General features: G+C 47.8%; 1 protein-coding gene across 4 annotated transcripts; it reads left to right on the top strand.

Moving 5' to 3' along the window:
* The first annotated feature begins 6,732 nt into the window (after positions 1–6,732).
* Rasal3 (RAS protein activator like 3) lies at positions 6,733–19,836 on the top strand. Of its 4 annotated transcripts, none has more exons than XM_021186535.2 (19): positions 6,733–6,823; positions 6,945–7,288; positions 7,831–7,902; positions 10,653–10,792; positions 10,913–10,991; positions 11,098–11,159; positions 11,963–12,033; positions 12,887–13,013; positions 13,099–13,197; positions 13,620–14,156; positions 14,520–14,664; positions 15,262–15,406; positions 16,224–16,460; positions 16,556–16,757; positions 16,856–16,974; positions 17,705–18,095; positions 18,290–18,447; positions 19,099–19,162; positions 19,263–19,836. In XM_021186535.2, the coding sequence occupies exons 2-19, from the start codon at positions 6,961–6,963 to the stop codon at positions 19,416–19,418; spliced, it is 3,132 nt and encodes a 1,043-aa protein (XP_021042194.1). In that variant the 5' UTR covers positions 6,733–6,823; positions 6,945–6,960; the 3' UTR covers positions 19,419–19,836. The 4 variants fall into 4 exon arrangements, with proteins under 4 accessions (XP_021042194.1, XP_021042191.1, XP_021042195.1 ...); XM_029470861.1 differs by having other exon boundaries at positions 6,815–6,823; positions 6,948–7,288; positions 19,263–19,803; XM_021186532.2 differs by having other exon boundaries at positions 6,733–7,288; positions 19,263–19,803.
* Positions 19,837–20,355: the final 519 nt, after the last annotated feature.

The following is a 20,355-nucleotide window of genomic DNA, read 5'->3' as shown; positions in this document are numbered from 1 at the left end:
AAAGATAACCTTGGTTTGGAAAGAAGGTTAACTAAAAGGCCAGACAAGAAGAAGGCACAAGCTGTTAGGGCAAAGAAGCCAATGCCTTCCTTCTGCTTACCTGAAACCTATGCCCATCTAAGGGACTTTTGTACTGAAAATGGACCCTTGCGTTTTGTTTGCCACCAAGGCTAGAGGTTAACCTGTGCTACGGAATCAAGAAAACAAAAACAAATAAATTAATTTCCGTACAAAATGGTGATTTGGAGGCAACCCTAGAACTTCCCTATTGGGGAGTAAGAAGGCAAAGCCTGGGGGGAAAGCAGCCAGGGCAGCAGTCAAGCCAGTTTCCACTGCAGGCAAGCAGAGCTCAGCTACTGGAAGACAGCATCAAACTGTAATCGAACAGTAATTCCCTCCCCTGGGATCCCTGGGTCACTGGTAGAGGGCCGCTCTCGGGAAGTGTTAGCTCAGTGGCACATTGGGACTGCTGGTCACATCATGAGCAGATTGGACCCATTTCCTTAAAAAAAAAATTACATTAAAAAACATAACCTGAAGCTGTGGCTCAGTGACAGCACTTGTCCAGTATACCGGGAGCCCTGGGTTTCTCCTCCAGCACTAGAAAAAGAAAGGAAAAGAGAAAGTGAAAAGGGGAAATGTGGGGAGTGGCCCAGTATGCAGCAAACTAATGAAGACCTCTGGAGGTGCTTCAGGAGATAAGAATAAGAATCTGAGTTCAAATCCCCACTACTCATGTAAAAAGCTGGGCGCTGCCGAATGCTTCTGCAACCCTGGCGCTACGAAGGGTGGGCACAGGAGGATTGCTGAGGTTTGGCGGCTGCCGGCCAAACTCTAAATCTGATGAGATATACTGTCTCCAGAGACTAAAGCAGAGGGTGACAGCGCATCACATTTGATAACAGCCTCTTCTGACCTGTGTGGATGATCCCCACCCCAACCCCTAACCCCAGTCAACGTGGCAGAACACGGAGTAGCTCTTGTGCACAGTGAGAGGTTTGAATGAGGTGGGCCTATCTAAAGTATAAACATATCAGATCAGAAACCTCTGACTCTACAGGGACAGTCGGTGGCTTTACTAACCACACCATCCCTCCATTAGACTGGAGATAGGTGAATGTTTGCCTTGCATATTTGAGGCCTGGGGGGTCTACTTTCAGTACCACAAATGAAAAGCCTCCCATTTTGATTAGTCATTTTCCATCATAGGAATATTCTCTAACATCATATTGTACCCAGTAAATATATACAACCATAATTTATCATTTTAGTAAAATATGGCTGAGGTGGCCCACACCTTTAATTTCAATTTTTGGAAGTCAAAGGTAGGCATTTCTCTGTGAATTTGAGAACAACCTGCTCTACCAAGCAAGCTCCAGTCCTGCTATAGCTACATAATGAAACCCTATCCCAAATTTTAATCAATTTATTAACTTACATGCACATGCCTTTAATCCCAGAACTTGGGAAGCAAAGGCAGGTGGAGTTGAGGCCAACCTAGTTTGCACAGCAGGGCTAACACAGAGAAACCCTGTCTTGCAAAAACCTAACTAATTCTGATCAATTAGTTAATTAATTAATTAAAATAAAGCTGAAAGTGTAGCCCAGTAATAGAGTGCTTGCCTAGCATATACAAAGGCGTGAGCTCCATCTCTCACACTGCATAGATGAAGCATGATGATACATAACTTTCATTTCAGGGCTCAGGGGTAGAAAGCAAAAGAATCAGGAGTTCATGTCATCCTCTTGTAGCCCAAGCTAGCCTTGAACACACTACGTAGCTAAAGATGGCCTGCAAGAGGATGGCTTGGTCGGTCATCAATGGGAGGAGAGGCCCTTGATCCTGTGAAGGTTCTATGCCCCAGTATAGGGGACTGCCAGGGCCAGGAAGCAGGAGTGGGTGGGTTGGAGAACAGAGGGAGGGGGAAGGGAATAGAGGATTTTCAGAGGAGAAACTAGGAAAGGAGATAACATTTGAAATGTAAATAAAGAAAATATCTAATAAAAAAAATGACCTGCAATATATATAGCAAGCTCAAAAACAGGCTGGAATACAGAAGACCTTATCTCACGTGTGTATGTGTGTATATACATATATGTGTGTGTATTATATATTATGTATATTAATCTAGAGCTATGGCTCAATTGTTAAGAATACTTACTGCTTGAGGTTGGAGAGATGGCTTAGAGATTAAGAGCACTGACTGCTCTTCCAGAGGTCCTGAGTTCAATTCCCAGCAACCACATGGTGGCTCACAACCATCTGTAATGAGATCTGACTCCCTCTTCTGGAGTATCTGAAGACAGCTACAGTGTACTCACATACATAAAATAAAGAAATATTAAAATAAAAGAATACTTACTGCTCTTTCAGAGAATCTGGGTTCAATTCCCAGTAACCCCATAGTGTTTCAGATTTGTCTTTATCTGTATCTCTGGTCTCAGGGAATTCAATGCCTTCTTTTGACCTCCATGGGCAACAAACACACACATGGTACACATACATACATACATACATACATACATAGAAAAAAACAACAAACAAAAAACCTGTTACACATAAGAATGAAACAATCCTTTTTAAAAGTTAAAGAAAATGAAGGAAAATAATGATTTAGGCCCAGAAGTATGGCTCGATGGTAGAGCACTCTCATGGTGTGTGTATAGCATGGTGTTTCATTTCCAGCAAAGGAGAAGGAAAGAACAGAGGTCTGGGAATAGAGCCAGTATGTAAGGATATGGCAAATAAAATAAGTAGAAATCTACCCGGGAAGGGTGTTGTTTTATTGAACAGGACTCATGTAGCCCAAGCTGGCCTTGAACACACTATATAGCTAAAGATAACCTCCAATTTCTGATCGTCTCGCTTCTAACTACCAACTGAGATTACAGGCCTGTGCTACCACATCCAAGTGTATGTGGCACTAGGAATCAAACCAGGGCCTTGTGCATGAGAGACAAGTGCTCTGCCAAGACGCGTATTTCTAGCCCTCAAAATAAAATTTCAAAGGAAAAAATTAAGATTTATTCATAATAGGATTATAAGGTGTAAGAAATATAAATGCATTGTCCCTTTTTTTGTGTGTGTGTGGTGGTGGCGGAGTTTGAGACAGAGTTCCTCTGTGTGGCCCTGGCTGTCCTGGAACTCTCTTTGTAGGCCAAGCTGGCCTCCCCCTGCCTCTGCCTCCAGAGTGCTGGGATGAAAAGCATGCATCACACACCCAGCTTGTAATGCCCCTTTCTCAAAGCAAAAGTTTCAGGACAATCACAGTAAGGAGAGCCTTAAACTTTGAGCCTGGGCCTTTAGTGATTTCCAGTACCGTATACCCAGAAAGTCAGCCTTATCCTATCCACTCCATGGCTCCAACTCCCACATACATAGTCCACTATATATCCCAGGCTGGCTTCAAACTTATGGCACCAATTTTCTTGTGCCAGTCTTCCAAGTCCTAGAATTACATGTGTGCGCTGCCCCACAAATTATTGTTATCCTTTCCTTTGTACAAAGTATTCCTTCTACCTGGTACAATCGTCTGTTTTCTTCTCGTGTTTCAGTTTTTAAAAGTTATCTCCCTAAAGAAGTCTTCCTTGATTTTTCCAGCCTGGGAAGAGTGGCATTTCTGCTCAACTGGTCATCCTTCATCTGTGTCTATCCTGTCCCAATCTCCCATACAAATTCATAATGTCACACTGAATTCAGGACATGTCCCCTCCCCAGATGGAAACAGGAGGACAGAAATCATGTTTATTTAATCTCTTCCCCCATCTCATGGAGTGAGCACTCAGGAAACATTTGTCAAACATGAGCTTTTTAAAATGTTTTAATTATGTCTATCTGTGGATGGTTATATCCCCTTGCAGTGTGGAGTGTAAAGACACTCAGAGGCCAGAACAGGGTTTCAGGTCCTGCAGAGCTGGACATGCAGAGCTGGACATGCAAATGGTTGTGAGCCACCCATGCCATAACGTTTCTTGTTTAACCTCAGAGTCACCTCTCTAGCCCTTGAATGGGAGCTTTTGAAGCCTGATACCATCATTCTTTACAAATAAGGAAACACAGGGAGAGGAAATGACTTGTCTGAGGTCACAGTGAGAAGGGAGACACCAGCAGTCCAGCCTGGGAGAGAACAGTGCTGATTCACTCCTGCCGGGGTGTTGGCCACCCACTCCTTTTTTGTTAAGTCTGTATTGCATTTTATTTATTTTGTATGTTGCACATATATACATGTGCATGAGAGTAGACAACTTGTGAAAGTCTGTTATTCCCTTCTTGTATTCACTGATCCATCTTAATGAACCCACCTCTTTCTCAAATAAACATTTATCCAAACATAAAAGATACTGACTGAACTGCACCCAAAAACTCACGTCAAAGAGATTTCACAACAGAATACACCCAGCATTGAAACTCAAAAACAAAGCATGTCAAATTTATGTTGTATGAATTTGACTTGCACTTAAAAATAAATCTGGAATGTGAGCTGGAGAAATGGCTCAGTGGTTAAGAGAACAGACTCCTAAACTTGAGTCGAATTCCCAGCACTTATATCGGACAGCTCATAAACACCTGTGGCTGTAGCTCTAGGAGAACCTAATGCCTCTGACCTCTGTGGATACCCTCTCACACATGAATACACTACTCTCTCTCTCTCACACACACACACACACACACACACACACACACACACGCAGTGGGGGTGCATTTTAAATATTGGTCAAGATTATTGATGCCAGGATTCGGGAGACTGAAGCAGGAAAATCAAAGGTTCAAGTCCAGCCTGGACTAAGTAGGAGATCTTGTGTGGAAAAAAAAAAATATATATATATACAGGCTGAAAATGTAGATCAGTTGATAAAGCCTTCATCTAACACAAACAAAACCCTGGGCTCAGGGGGAAGAATACACCAAACAAAGCCAGGAACAAACAAACAAACAACAAACAAACAGGCTGGGTATGTGGTGCACACCTATAATCCCAGCACTTGGGAGACAGTGGCAGGAGGAATAGAAACTTAAGACCAGCCTTGTCTATGTACCAAGTTCAAGGCCATCCTTGGACACAATAGACCCCCATCTCAAACAAAGCAAAACAAAACCAATGAAGCCATCTTCCCAAAGTCTCTTTTATGTCCTCACTCAGCCACTAGCCCTTCTGAATGAAACTGATTCCCTGGCTTTTTAAAAAGATTCATTTGTATTGTTTTTAACTGTATGCATCTGTGTGTGTGTGTGTGTGTGTGTGTGTGTGTGTGTGTGTGTGTGTGCATGCTCGCTCATGCAAGTGGGTACAAATGTCCAAAGAAGCATGAGTTCCCTTGGAACTGGAGTTCCAGGCAGTTGATAACTGTCACAGATTTAAGGAACTGAACAGTTTCTGGTCCTCTACAAGGACAGCCACACACTTCACTACGGAGCTGTCTCTCCAGCCCCAAGTCTGTGGCTTGTGTTGTCACATGCTTGGTTCTCAACTTCTCACTACTTTACTTTTCTTTCTTTCTCTCTCTCTTTCTTTCTTTCTTTCTTTCTTTCTTTCTTTCTTCCTTCCTTCCTTTCTCTTTCTTTCTTTCTTTCTTTCTTTCTTTCTTTCTTTCTTTCTTTCCTTCTTTCTTTCTTCTCTTGTTTTGTATTCTTTGATACAGGGTCTTGCAGGAGAACCCTGGCTCCCCCTTGAACTCACAACCTTCCTGCCTCAGATTCCTAAGTACTAGATTTTATGTGCGTGTGTGTAGTTATCACTCTGAGAAAGGGTTAGGACTCTATACTATATGGCTGAACTCACCCAGAGTACACTCTTCAGCTTTTGCTTTTGTTCCGCACTGTGATTCGTCTGACATCATTAGTTAAAGAATTTATTCATTTTCCTTGCTATATGATACTCTTCGGTGTGGAAATGTCTCTGAGTATTTGTCCAGCTGTCAGTGGACACCTGGAGTCTATGGAGTCCTTAGGTGCAGTGTTGGTGGCCGTGTCTATTGGATGTCTACCTAGCAGGGGAAATACTGGATCTGAGGAGAGCCACATCACCATGCTAGAACAAGGACTGGAGGTGTGGCACAATGAGGGCTACAACTGTCACTGAACATGCAGTCTTTAGTTCTAACTTAACACTGGTTTGGGGAAAGTCTAGCCAAGAGTCCAAGGCCAGCCTGGGCTACAACACATGCAGTGAGCTCAAGGCCCAGTCTGTATAATAAAAAATGAAAAGAAGGCTAGGCATGTGGCTAAGTAATAGAGCATAGGCCTTGCACCCAGGCCCTAGGTTCCACTCCCAAGGTGGAGGGGCTGGTGAATGGCTCAGCGGGTAATGTCACTTGCCTGTAAGATCCAGAGTTCCAGCCCCCAATCTCACACAAAGGTGGGAGAGAAATGACTCCACATAGCTGTCCTCTGATCACCATATGAACACTCTAGCATCCACACACAAAAAAATAATAAATAAATGGTTTTTTTAATCCATTCCAATAAAATTGTGGCAGCTTCCCTACATAAGTGAGTCTTTCTACACTCTGGCCACCAGGAGATTTTAGGGGGCCTTGCTAGCCAGCATTTATCTAACGTGTTCCCATTTCACAGAAGGCAACTGAAGCTCAAAGAGAGAAGTATGTACTGCCTCCTAGACCTTCTCGTCAGAAGCCAGAACTGCCAACCTCTCTTCCACCCTGCCACCTCCACATCCTGCCCCCATCATGCCCTCCCAGCTTGACTGTAAAGGGGGGGGCGGGGCAGGGGAGACAAGACAGGGTCACGTGGAGCTAGGTTCTGAGGAAGGAAGCTAGGCACAGTACAGACGGCTGCTGGTTCTGGACTGGCCAGGAAATCAAGGTAAGGGAGGGTGTATGTGTGGCATCCTCAAGTATGTTCCTGGAGGCAAAGCTGAGAAGAGACCAGGGGAGATGAAGTCAGAATGTGGGCAGACAATGTTCAGAACCTTTTGGTCTCGCAGCAGAGACTCCTCCGCCATGGACCCACCGTTGCAGAGTGAAGATTCCCAAACGCAGCCCTCGCTGCCCTCTCCGCTGACATCCTACCGCTGGCACACTGGAGGCAGTGGGGGAAAGACTGCTGGAGGGTTCCGCTGGGGCCGCTTTGCAGGCTGGGGAAGGACCCTGAGCCATCAGGAGCCCATGGTGAGCAGCCAGCCAGCCCCTAGATCTCTGTTTCGTCGGGTCCTCTCTGCACCCCCTAAGGAGTCACGGTCCAATCGCCTCCGGTTTTCCAAGACCCTATGGGGGAGGCACAAGAACGTGGCATCACTGCTGGAACCCAAGCCAAATCCGAAGGCCCCAGGTACGCTCTCCCCCAATCCAGCTGGGGCTAGGCTGGGTGGCCGGAAGCCTGGGTGTTTGTCTGTCAATCTAGCATCAGCCCTCTAGACACAGGAAGTTGTGGGGAGTATGAAAGCCCAGCAGGAAGCGGCTGGGGCCTCTACCAGCGCTCATCTCTCTTTCCCCCTAAACTGGGTGAGGAAGACTGGCAGGACCCGTAGGCAGCTGGGTTCAGCTGAGAAAGGAGCATTGAATGGATGCATGCACCTTAGTACTGCGAGGATGTCTAACTGTTCTTGGCACTGATGGTTGTGTCTTTGGGATCCAGTAGACCAAGCCGTTGGCTACATATGGATTTCAGCTGCCATATATACATAGCCTATGTCTTACTTTGTTTCCTTGAATGTGAAAATTCCCCATCTCTGCCTTAAAGACAACATTCATTCATTCATTCATTCAAGCAGATGTTCATTCAGTGTGTGTGTGTGTGTGTGTGTGTGTGTCCTTTATCACAACACATGTGTTGAGGTCAGAGGACAACCTGCATTTATTTATTTATATTAGAAAGGGGCAAGCAAGCCATGGTTCCTGGAGTCAAAGGACAACTTTCAGGAGTCAGTTCTCTCCTTCAATCACGTGAGTCCTGGGGGTCAAACTCAGACAGCCTTGGAGGCAAGCACCTTTATTTTCTGAGCCATCTTGCTGGGTCAAGCAGAAGTTTTTTGAGCATGGAATTGGTCCCTGAGTGAAGCACTAAGGAGAGCTTCGCAAAGCAGATGACACTCCCTGCCCTGTGGAGTTCACGTTGTAGTGGGTGGGGGAGGAACAGTTACAAACCTGCTGCAAAATGAGAACTGGGAGACTAGTGGACACTAGGAAGATTAGAGACCAGGGCCTAGCATATACTAAGAGATCCAATTGTAGGAAAGGGTTAGGGCCTCGGATGTGGCTCGGTGATAGAGCACTTGTTTAACATGGAGAGGTTGTGGGATTGTGGGTTTTACACCCACCACCAAGAAAAAAGGAAGAGTTGTATGTATCACCTCTAGTGGTAAAATCGGGTAGAAAGTACACCTAGAAGATCGGTTCAGCTGGTGTTTGCTGGAAGCTCATGGTTAATTCAGCTCTTTCCTAGAAAGTTTTGAAATGCCTTCCATTCATCAGAGTTAGGACTACTAAAATCCCAGCACTTGGAAGGCAGGAGCAGGAAGATGAGTTCTTGAGTTCTTGAGTCTTGAGTTCTAGGCCTGCGTAAGCCATGTAACAAGGCTTTATCTCAAAACAACTGAGGCTCTGGTAAGGTGACCTGCAAGTAAAAGCACCTGGTGATAACCCTGAGCCCACATGGTCAAGGAGAGACTGATACCTAAGTGTTGCCCTTCACCTTCCCGTGAACCCACACAAATAAATAAATAAATAAATAAATAAATAAATAAATAAATTCAAGCTGTTCTCCGGCCTCCACTTGTGCCATGGCAAATGTGTGTGCATAAGCACAAACTAAATAAATGTCATAGAAACATCTCAGCCTTCATGTTATATTTAGAAAAGTGGTTTCATACTATGGGAATTTTTTTTTCCAAGATAGGCTCTTGCTGCATAGACCTGGCTGTCCTCAGACTCACAGATCTGCCTGTCCCTGTCTTCTGTTTGCAGGGATTAAAGGTGTGCACCACCAGGCCCAACTATTTCTTTCCTTCCTTCCTTCCTTCCTTCCTTCCTTCCTTCCTTCCTTCCTTCCTTCCTCCTTTCTTTTTTTTTCCAGTTTAGGGACTCACACACAAAAGGCAAGTGCTCTACTACTGGGCTAAGCTCCCAGCCCTGCAGCAGTATTCTGAGGGCCCTGTAGAGTGCCAGAGCTGGCCCACTACATAGGCTCCTGATAGTGCTTTCTACCAAGCAAGCGTGTTCCTTCCTAGCTCAGCATCTCCCACAGTGGGGATTGAGGTCATCCACTGGTGGAGGGTATGCTTAGTACAAGCCAAGCCCGGGGCTCAATCCCCAGCACCATAGTTCCTAACTGGCTGCAGACACTTCTGTCCAGCCTTTACTGCCCTTCCCTTGATTTCCCTGGGCTCTGTTCATCTGCCAGCCTTTGTTCAGAGACACCATATACTTTCCCTTCCATCTTGGCTGGGTGAAATTCAAATTTCAGTTCAGAACCTAGTGCAAATGTCAGGGGGAGGAGTAGAGCCCTCCCTGATCCACTCTCCACCAACACCACCTCCCCAAGAAGGAAAACTCCATGGACTTACAACTTTGTCTATACCATTCTCAAATTCTCAAATAAATCCTTTCCACCTTAAGGAAATTATTTTAGAGAGAGACAGACAGAGGGAGAGAGAGACAGAGAGAGAAAGACAGACAGACAGACAGACAGACAGACAGACAGACAGACAGAACACAGCATGGAGACGTCAGAGGATAGCACTGTAGAATATGTTCTCTTCTTCCACCCTTATGTGGGCTCCAGGAGTTGAATTCACACCAGGCTTGCATGACTGGTACCTTTACCTATTGAACCACCTTGCTGGTCCCACATTAGTTATCTATGTAAGAGACCAAGGCTCATATCCCTTCATTCTATCTATCTATCTATCTATCTATCTATCTATCTATCTATCTATCTAACTACCTATCTCTCCCTTTCTCCTTCCTTCCCTCCTCTCCCTCCCTTTTCCTCCTCTTCCTCCTCTTCCCCCTCTTCCTCCTCTCCATCTCTTCTTGTTTTTGGAATAATGTCTCAAATTAGTAGCCCAAACTGGCCTGAAACTCATCCTCCTTCAGTTCAGTGTGTCAGGTACTGGCATTACAGGTGTGTGCTACTAGGCCTACCTTTGCCCAGTCTCTTGGTTAAGAGAAGAATGCTTGTGTTAGAAGCCTAGCTTAATCACACACTCACAAGTTGTGTGATTCTGGTAGGTCACTCTACCTTTCTGGGCCTCAGTTCTAATGCCCTTTGTTTGTTTGTTTGTTTGCTTGCTTGCTTGCTTGCTTGCTTGCTTTGTTTTGTTTTGTTTCAAGACAGGGTTTTTTTTTTGTGTGTAGCCCTGGTTGTCCTGGAGCTCACTTTGTAGACCAGGCCGGCCTCAAACTCAGAAATCCACCTGCCTCTACCTCCCAAGTGCTGGGATTAATCTAATGCCCTTTAAATGGCTTTTGAAGATTAAGTGAGAAAAGGCATGAAGAGCAATAAACGTAGTACTGGACAGAGAGCTGACAGGCAGTGTCCGCTTCTAGGGTTGTCGAGAACAAACCCCAGAGAGGGTAGATATCTACCCAAGGGCACCCAGACTGACATGCTGAAGTGTGCACCTTCATGTGTGAAGACGGGGGTTAGAGGAGGAAGAGGAGACTCTGAAATCAGCATCACCTCCTCTTCCCAGAGCCAGAGCTGGAGGTGGTAGCAGACCCAGATCTACCCGTTGCACAGATCCCTGAGCCTCCCACCCCGGACATGCCTGTTTGGAACATTGATGGCTTTACCCTTCTCGAAGGAAGGCTGGTGATGCTTGGTGAGGAGGAGGTAAGCAGGGAAGGACAGGGAAGGACAGGACAGAGGCGGTGGTAGAGGGTAAACACCAGAAATGTGTGTGCCCCCTCATGTGTCCCCCCCTTCTGACTGCCCACCTGTATGGGGGGACAGGGTCCTCGCCAAATCCGAGTGGGAAGCGCCAGTTCAGAGAGCAGCATGCAGGCAGCTTTGGGGAACCTCAAGGATGCAGGTAAATTTGGGGATTTGGGGAGACTGGAGGATTGGGGAGCCTTTCAAAGTGATTTATCATCTACCATGCTTTCTACCCTTAACCTCTTACCTCTGACCACCCACAGTTCGGACCCCTGGAAAAACTGAGCCGGAAGCTGCTGGTTCCAACCAAGTCCACAATGTTCGGGTATGGCAGCAAGTGTGATAGGGCGGGGGAGCAGCAGGGGTGAACAAGATCTCCTAGACCTTGGCCTCAGACATGCTCTACCATCTAACTATATCACACAGAGAGAGAGAGAGAGAGAGAGAGAGAGAGAGAGAGAGAATTAGGGGCAGGTGTGAGAGTGCACACCTATAATCACTGTCACAGAGACAAGAGGATTGCTTAGGCTTCATAGTGAGGTTCAAGCAAGCCAGGGTAGATATTGAGACTGCTTGAAAAATAAACACACACACACACACACACGATGACTATTTCAGATTTTCTGATCCTTGATCTCTGCTTCTTTTTTATTACTTCTTTGGATATTGATCAAAAGCCTATGCATGATTTCTCTGATGCTCTGGGCTTTTCAACAGTCCCCATCCACTTCTACCATGTAGAGCTTGCTAATCTCTATTGCTGAATATGCTGGCTTTCTTGGACACTAACTCAAAAGGCACAACTAAGGAAGGGAGGAAGGGAGGGAAGGAGCAGGGAAGCAAAGAGGGGAGAGAGAGAAAGAAGTGCAAGCTGTTGGGCAGGGGAAGATAGCACCATTGAACTTAAAGAGCATTTGCCCCTTGTGAGGCTTTAAGTACAACCCCCAGTATTGCACAACATGAATATAAATGTCATATGCTGGTTACAGATGTTAATGAATCTGGTAACAGATGTTAGTGAGCTTGGTGCACCAAGACCAGCAGATCCTCAAGGATACTCTGGGTGGGACAAAGCTGAGGAAAGAGCACAGGGTTCTCTCTGGCTCAGATACCTCCCTGTCCCCTTAGAAGTTACTCAAGAGGCTGAAGGAGAAGAAAAGAGCCAAGTCAGAACTGGGAGCCTACACCCCTCGAGATGGGTAAGAGTCTCTGAGAAGCTGGAGGGCTGTGGTTCAACATTGTGCCATCTGGCAGCACCTCTGGGTTCCTTATCTTCACCTTCGCCAGCTGCCTGTGTGTTCTCTCTATTCTGCTTCATGCTAGGTGAACTTGGGGCCACAAAGACCCCAGGTATTTTCTTATCTCTTGGTTGAACTTTTCTTTTTTTTTTAATATTTTTATTACATATTTTCCTCAATTACATTTCCAATACTATCCCAAAAGTCCCCCATAGCGCCCCCCACTTCCCTACCCACCCATTCCCATTCTTTTGGCCCTGGCATTCCCCTATATTGGGGCATATAAAGTTTGCAAGTCCAATGGGCCTCTCTTTCCATTGATGGCCGACTAGGCCATCTTTCGATACATATGCAGCTAGAGACAAGAGCTCCAGGGTTCTGGTTAGTACATCATGTTGTTCCAACAATAGGGTTGCAGATCCCTTTAGCTCCTTGGGTACTTTCTCTAGCTTCTCCATTGGGAGCCCTGTGATACATCCAATAGCTGACTGTGAACATCCACTCCTGTGTTTGCTAGGCCCCAGCATCGTCTCACAAGAGACAGCTATATTTGGGTCCTTTCAGCAAAATCTTGCTAGTGTATGCAATGTTGGTTGAACTTTTCTAATGAAATAAAAGCTAACCAAATACCTTGGATCTAGGAACTCCAAAGAATGCATGGAAATTCAGCCATAAGGGATGGAGGTGGGGGAAGGAAACAGCGGATCAATCGCTAGGATGCTGAAAGGAGACAGCAGCTAGGGTAACTAAAGATTAGAAAGCTAAGGCCTAAGTGAGTGAGGAATAACGCCTTGTTCCCCTTCACTGGCCCCAGACCTCCCAGTGCTCTTGGTTCCAGAGAATCACTGGCCACACTCTCTGAGCTGGACCTAGGTGCTGAGAGGGACGTGAGAGTCTGGCCGCTGCATCCTAGCCTCTTGGGGGAGCCGTACTGCTTCCAGGTAAATAAGGAACCCACCTTAGCCTCTGCTAAACCCTTGGCACCATCTCAGCCTCTATTTAACCATTGAATCCCGCCTCAAATAGGTAACCTGGGCAGGTGGGAGCCTCTGTTTCTCATGTCGCTCGAGTGCTGAGAGAGACCGTTGGATTGAGGACCTTCGTCGGCAGTTCCAGCCGAGCCAGGTCATTGAGGGGGACGGACACAGAAAGCCCTTTCACTAGCCAGGCCCTGACCCTTCCACGCCATCCAAACAGTTTGTCCCCAAAACCTCCCGTGCAACACACCAGCCCTATGAATGTCAAATCTGCCCTTGCATCGTTTTCCACCTATTTGCTCCCTAAGTCCTGTTTACCAAGTACTCAGTCCAGGGGTACTCCTCTGTATCCTAAACTCTAATGCGTGAGACATTCTCCAAAGCTAGATGTGTTCTGCTTAGCGGCTCCTAGATATTTGTGACCCCAGCTTCTTCCCCAGGGGGTCGTGCAATTTCCCCATGAGGAAGGCTCCCAGATCGTGGTGTTCAACTAGGAATCACAGTGCGCATGTTGGGTCCTAGAGCATAGACATCTCCGACAGACCCCTCCTACCTCACTCTTGTATGTAGGACAACGTGGAGCGGCAAGAGATGTGGCTGACCGTGTGGGTGCACGAGGCCAAAGGGCTACCCCGAGCAACTGTACCCGGAGTGCGTGCGGAGCTGTGGTTGGATGGCGCGCTATTGGCGCGCACTGCCCCCCGGGCCGGCCCAGGCCAACTCTTCTGGGCTGAACGCTTCCACTTCGAGGCGTTGCCACCCGCCCGTCGCCTGTCGCTGCGGTTGCGCAGAGCAGGCCCGGCAGGGGCAACCGTGGGCAGGGTGGTGCTGGAGCTGGACGAGGTGAGCATCCCCCGCGCGCCTGCCGCGGGCCTAGAGCGCTGGTTCCCAGTGCTTGGGGCGCCGGCAGGTGCGGTGCTACGGGCGCGGATCAGGGTGCGTTGTCTGCGCGTGCTGCCGTCGGAGCGCTATAAGGAGTTGGCCGAGTTCCTCACCTTCCACTACGCGCGCCTGTGCGGGGCGCTGGAGCCGGCGCTGTCTGCTCAGGCCAAAGAGGAGCTGGCAGCAGCCATGGTGCGCGTGCTACGAGCCACTGGCCGAGCGCAGGTGAGAAGCCCTAACTACACAGACAAGTGGACAGATAGCTCTTTCTAAGTTGTGCTGGAGAGGGGGGCCTGAACAGTGTCCAGCGAGGCGGGACACCGTGAGAGACGGGACCAATGAGGGACGACGAGCGCGCAGTGTGTCTGGAATTTCAGCTACTAGGGACCTGGCCTTAACTTGATCTGTGAGAGGCAGACCCTGAACTTCAAATGGAATGGGTTCACACTGAACTTCAGCGAAGCGAGACCGGAGGGGCTGGAGGCAGCTTTTCTAACTGTGAGAGGCGGAAGATGTAGCTTCAGTATGAAAGATGAGCCAATGTACAAGATTCCCAAGATCATTCAATGTGATCTCTGTCCTCCACAGGCATTGGTGACAGACCTAGGAACCGCAGAGCTGGCACGCTGTGGAGGCCGTGAAGCACTGCTATTCCGAGAAAATACCTTAGCCACAAAGGCCATTGATGAATACATGAAACTGGTGGCACAGGAGTACCTCCAGGACACCCTGGGTAAGCAAAGAGAGGGATTGGTCCAGGAAGCCCCCAGTGAAACTGCCTTCTGAGGGTGAATGGCGCTTTGGGGTACCAGAATCTAGAGTGGGAATGGAGTTGCTATTTCCTCAAGATGTTTGGTGCTTCCAGAGTAAGTTGGAGATAGCCTTTATCTTAGGGGTTTTATTGCTGCAAATGAAACACCATTACCAAAAAGCAAGTTGGAGAGAAAAGGGCTTAGCTTTCTCTTCCACACTGCTGTTATAATTGAAGGAAGTCAGGAATTCAAACAGAGGAGGATCCTGAAGGCAAAAGCTGATGCAGACATGGAAAGGTATTGCCATGGCTTGCTCAGTCTGCCTTCTTATAGAACCCAGGACCACCAGCCGGGGAAAACACCACCCACAATGGAATGGGACCACCCCCATTGATAACTAATTGATAAAATGCCTTAACAGCTGGATCTCATGTAGGCATTTCCTCAACCAAGACTCCTTCCTCGCTGATGACTCTAGCATGTGTCAAGTTGACACACATAACCAGCCAGTACACAGTTGGAGGCTGGATGTGGCATGTTTAGGTTCATGACCTGAGACTGTCTGTGCTGGACTGCAGGGCAGGTTGTGCGGTGTCTCTGTGCCTCCACTGAGGACTGTGAAGTGGACCCCAGCAAGTGCCCAACACCAGAGCTGCCAAAACACCAAGCTAGACTGCGAAACAGCTGTGAGGAGGTTTTTGAAAACATCATCCATTCTTACAAGTGAGAATCAGGGACCCAGCACTGAGTACACCCTGCCTCGCTGCCACGGTACTACCTTAACCAGCCAAACAAAATGCAGGGCACTCAAACTTGATTTAATATTTCAAATATGCTTACCTCCGAGTCAAATTTAACTGCCCTGGTCTCATCTGCTACCTACACTCTTGCCATGCCACCTAACCCCAAGTAACCTAGGACCAACTTCCTTTGCCTCCCACCACAAATGATTCCATACCGCCTAACCTTGGTCAATATACAATTTTAATTTCAGATTATGCATATTCCTAACCCTATGACCTGTGACCTTAAGAGATCCTGTATCCCAAATCTCAAGAAAATGATTATTGGAAACATAAGCATGTCCCTTGGCTTCTAGCCCTAGGATAACTTGCATGCCTAATCCTGTGACATATGATCCTAAGTGACCCTGTAACCCTATAACGTTATATTACACTCAGAACCTCACTTTCACAATTAGTATACAATTAGTATACCCCAAGTTTATGATCTCTGTTCCCATGTGATCTTGTCTGCCCAAATCTAAAAGTTCAGGACCTAAAAGTTGCCACAATTATGCTATAAATTCTTAGCCTCTGGAACCCAAGCCCCAAGTATTATTATCCCAGATATCCCCAACCCTGCAACCCAAACAACAGGTTCAGTGAAGTGAAAGCACACATAGGCTTCATGAGCCATAGGTCACTGATAAGCCATGTAATGTTTCCAATGCACCTAGGAATGTAGACTTATGGCCTTGGTCGTACTTACTCTTTCTGTCCCTGTCCCTTTCCTCTAACTATTGCTTCTTCTGTCCCAGCTGTTTCCCAGCAGAGCTGGGCACCGTGTTCTCAAGTTGGCGTGAAGCATGCAAAGCACGCGGCTCTGAGGCCCTGGGCCCCCGGCTGGTGTGTGCTTCACTCTTCCTGAGGCTTTTATGCCCTGCCATCTTGGCACCTAGCCTCTTTGGCCTGGCACCAGAGCACCCAGCCCCAGGCCCAGCCAGAACTCTTACACTCATCGCCAAGGTCATCCAGAACCTCGCCAACTGTGCTCCGTAGGTGTTGGGAGAATGTGGGGCAATGATGGGGTCAAGGAGTAGGGGGATTGGCAGGTGTCTGTCCTGACTTAACCAGTTTGGCTCTAACTCAGGTTTGGTGAGAAGGAAGCCTACATGGTGTTTATGAATAGCTTCCTGGAAGATCATGGACCAGCCATGCAACACTTCCTGGACCAGGTAGCTACGGTGGATGCAGATACCACACCCAGTGGCTACCAGGGAAGTGGAGACCTGGCCCTTCAGTTAGCAGTTCTTCATGTCCAGCTCTGCACAATCTTTGCCGAACTTGACCAGGTATGACCTGAACCCAGAACCCTGAGTGCAAGGTAGAAAGGATGACAGGCACTGGAACCACATAACTCACTGGACATCTTCCTTACATTCCTTGACAGAAAACCCAAGATAGCTTGGAACCACTACCCACCATCCTTCGAGCCATTGAGGAGGGCCGGCCTGTCCCAGTGTCTGTACCAATGCGTCTTCCCCGGATCTCCACTCAGGTCCAACCCAGGTACCCTCAAATCCAGCCTGTGTTCTTATGGGTGGCAGAAGAAGTAAATATGTTAAGATAAAAAATGGCAGGGGCAGGATCATGTTGAGGTCAGAGGCTGGGAATGGCATTACATAAGGAGGCAGGCAGAGGAGGGGCTCACTGTGTGGTCACATAGCCAGAGTTCAAGATTGGGATGGAGTCATGTCAGAAGTCAGGGAAGAGTTACCTCCAGGGTCAGAGAAAGTAGCCTTGTGGTAAAAGATGAAAGCCATGTGTCAGAGTCTGTGGATGGGGTCAAATCAGGGGTCAGGTGGAGACAAGATGTTAGGAAGGTCAGAGGAGCAAAGGTCAAGCTTAGGGCAATAGGACTAGTCGTGGGACCACAGGTTAGAAACCATTTCCTATCAAAAGTCAAGAACAACAGCATCAGCTCAAGCCCAGAGGTTGGAGAGAAGATAAGGTCGATTAGGAAAAAAGTGGTTACCCTTGTGAGCAGAGGCCGATGCCCTGGGGTCATATGGAAATCAAATTATTGAAAGGATCAGACCAAAGTCAGAAGTCAGAGCCAAAGCTAGAGAGGGGAAAAAGATTAGATTGGGATAGAAGTCAAGGACAGGGTCTCATCAAAGTCATAGGTCAATTCTTGTCCTAAGAGAATTCTAAAGGTGGGGTTGTTTCTGGCTCTAGGCTGGGGTGGGGTCGTCTCCAGAGCCAACTGAGGGTCTGAACTTTCACATCCCACCTCCAGCTTCTTTTCAGGGGAGAAACCCGGCTTCCTGGCACCCCGAGACCTCCCCAAGCACACTCCCCTCATTTCCAAGAGTCAATCTCTGCGCAGCTTTCAAGGGGCAGGAAGCTGGGCCAGTCGGCGGCCAGATGAGGAGCGGCCCCAGAGGCGGCCGCGGCCAGTGCTGCGCACACAGAGCGTCCCTGCCAGACGTCCTACCCACCGTCGCCCTTCTGCAGGTTCCAAGCCGCGGCCCAAAGGCTCCCTACGCATGGGCCCCGCGCCTTGCGGACGGGCCTGGACTAGGGCTTCTGCCTCGCTACCTCGGAAGCCATCGGTGCCATGGCAGCGCCAACTGGACCAGCCGGGGGACCGATACCAAACTACCGGAACGCACCGACCAGTGGGCAAGGTGACATCCGGTCCAGATCCTCGCCAGGGTTTGGGGCGGGCTGAGGATAAGGAGCCAGACTGAAAAAGGATCTTAGGCTCATCTAACTCTGAGACAGTTTCCCCGACCTACAAGTTCCCCAACAGGGTAGAAATGTGATAAAATGAGGAAGGGACCTGAAGAAGGGTCGGATTACAGCTACTGTCTTCCCACAGCTAGCAGAGATACAATGTGAGGTGGCTGGATTCCGCGAGGCACAGAAAGCTCTGTCCCTTCTGGTGGAGTCGTTGAGTACCCAAGTCCAAGCCTTGAAGGAGCAGCAGGAGCACTTCCACTGTCAGCTGCAGGATCTGTACTCCACACTGGGAGCTGGGTGAGCCCCGCCCTTCACAGTAGCTCTGATCATCCAGGTTCTTCTTCGTCAGGATGGCCCAATTCTCTTCCAGAAAGTCCCTCCTCGCCTAAACCATCCCGCCTCCAGGCCTTAACAGTTCTATAACCTAGATGTGTCACCCACAAGTTACCAGTTCAAGCCCTGGCAGCCTCTCCCACAGGGCCTATCTCACACCTGTCTTTGACTAGTCCTTTTATTTACTCACACCTCCTCAACCAGCCCCTTCTAACCCGATTAGGCCATCTGGGCCCTTCCTGCCCATTGGTCAGTCTCAGCCTTCAAATTGATTAATCAATTCCATCACCCCACCCCACCCCAGTATGTTCCTTCTGTGAAACTAGATTTAACTTTGTACTCCAGGCTAACCACGCACTCTCTCTCCATCCTCTTGGGCTTCAGCCTCAAACCCCCACCCTGAGTTACAGGGTTGCACCACTACACCTGGCTAGTCTTTGCATCTTAGCTGTGCCAAGCTCTAATCAAACCTTGCTTCAGATATACTTATGCCCTGCTCTCTAAACCCCAACTTCACTCCAAGCCCTGCCCACTGAATTCTTGGCAGTGCACTCAGGATGAAAGGGACTTTCTCTGTTTCTGACTTGCCCACTCTCTTGCCCCTGATCCCCACAGTATCTCAAAGTTGGATTCTAAGGGTGGTCTCCCAAGCAACGGAAGCCACAGGCTGAAAAGTCTGGTAAGACTCTTGCCTAAGACTGGAAGGGAGTAGGGAGTGTGCTTGGTATACACCCCCAACCTTCACCCCAACCTCAAACCCACTTTCACTGCCTTCCCAGGAGCACCGCCTGACTGAGATGGAATGTTCTCAGGACCAGCTGAGGGATAGCCTCCAAAGCCTGCAACTTCTTTCAAAAACACCAGGATCTCGGAGCCAGCCCCTGCCTCTCAAAGCACCATGTGTCAATGGAGCTGATCTGTCAATGGGCACTTGAGCATTTCACCCCACTCCATATGGTCTGGAAGCCAAGAGAGCCACTACAGAGGATTTTCTGACTGCCTCAGCCCTTCATGGCCTTCAGTGGGGGACAGAGTGGGAGGTGTCAATCACTCTGGTAACTCTGAGGTTGCCCAGTAAATCCATTTCAGAAAATCACCGGTTTCTCTGCCCCTACAAATGATTAATACAAGAGAATGCCCAGTTCTCCATTCAGGTCTCCCAAATTCATACCTAATTTGAAGTCTCCTGAAGTTGGAAATGGTGAGCAGATCCTCACAGTTGGTGTGATCTAAGTTGTCACTCTAAGAGACTCCATTCTCTCCTCTGTAAAGTGTATCTAAAAATTCTCTACAGAGTGGAAAACCCTTAGTTAAAGGTATTCAATAAAAGGTATTGATCATTTTTGAGGGGAACCATCTGCTTTTCCATGAAGCACAGATCTCCCACCCACCTATCCCACCTCATCCCCTACCAATACTTCAAGCTCCAAGTGACAGAATCTTTCTAGACGCCATATCGCAATCCAGGCACGCTATGGCAGGGAGGGCAAAGAGTCTGGTAGACAGATGAAGGGTATGTGAGAATACAGTTGAGTTTTATGGCTGGTTAAGTAAGGTGGATGAGACAATAGGCAGGTGACTAGGTTAGCTACTTACCTGATCATTTGACCTGGTTTAAGGCAGATCTCTAATCAAAATGGATATATTTACTTAGAGAAGGCTAATAGGAAATTAATACTTAAACTAAATGAGTAATCAAATACACACACACACACACACACAAACCTCACATTTATTGAGGTCTTTTGGGACTCCCAAATGAGCTGTGGGAAGATAATAAAGTAGACAGACATGAACTCCTGTCACCATTTGGTGATGACAAATATGCAACTGATGGATGACTGTATGGGTGGATGGATGTTGGTAGGACTA

Source organism: Mus caroli, chromosome 17 (assembly GCF_900094665.2).
Source record: "Mus caroli chromosome 17, CAROLI_EIJ_v1.1, whole genome shotgun sequence".
NCBI lineage: Eukaryota > Metazoa > Chordata > Mammalia > Rodentia > Muridae > Mus > Mus caroli.
Note: the sequence above shows the minus strand (reverse complement) of the source record. Positions and strands in the feature narration are given on the sequence as shown.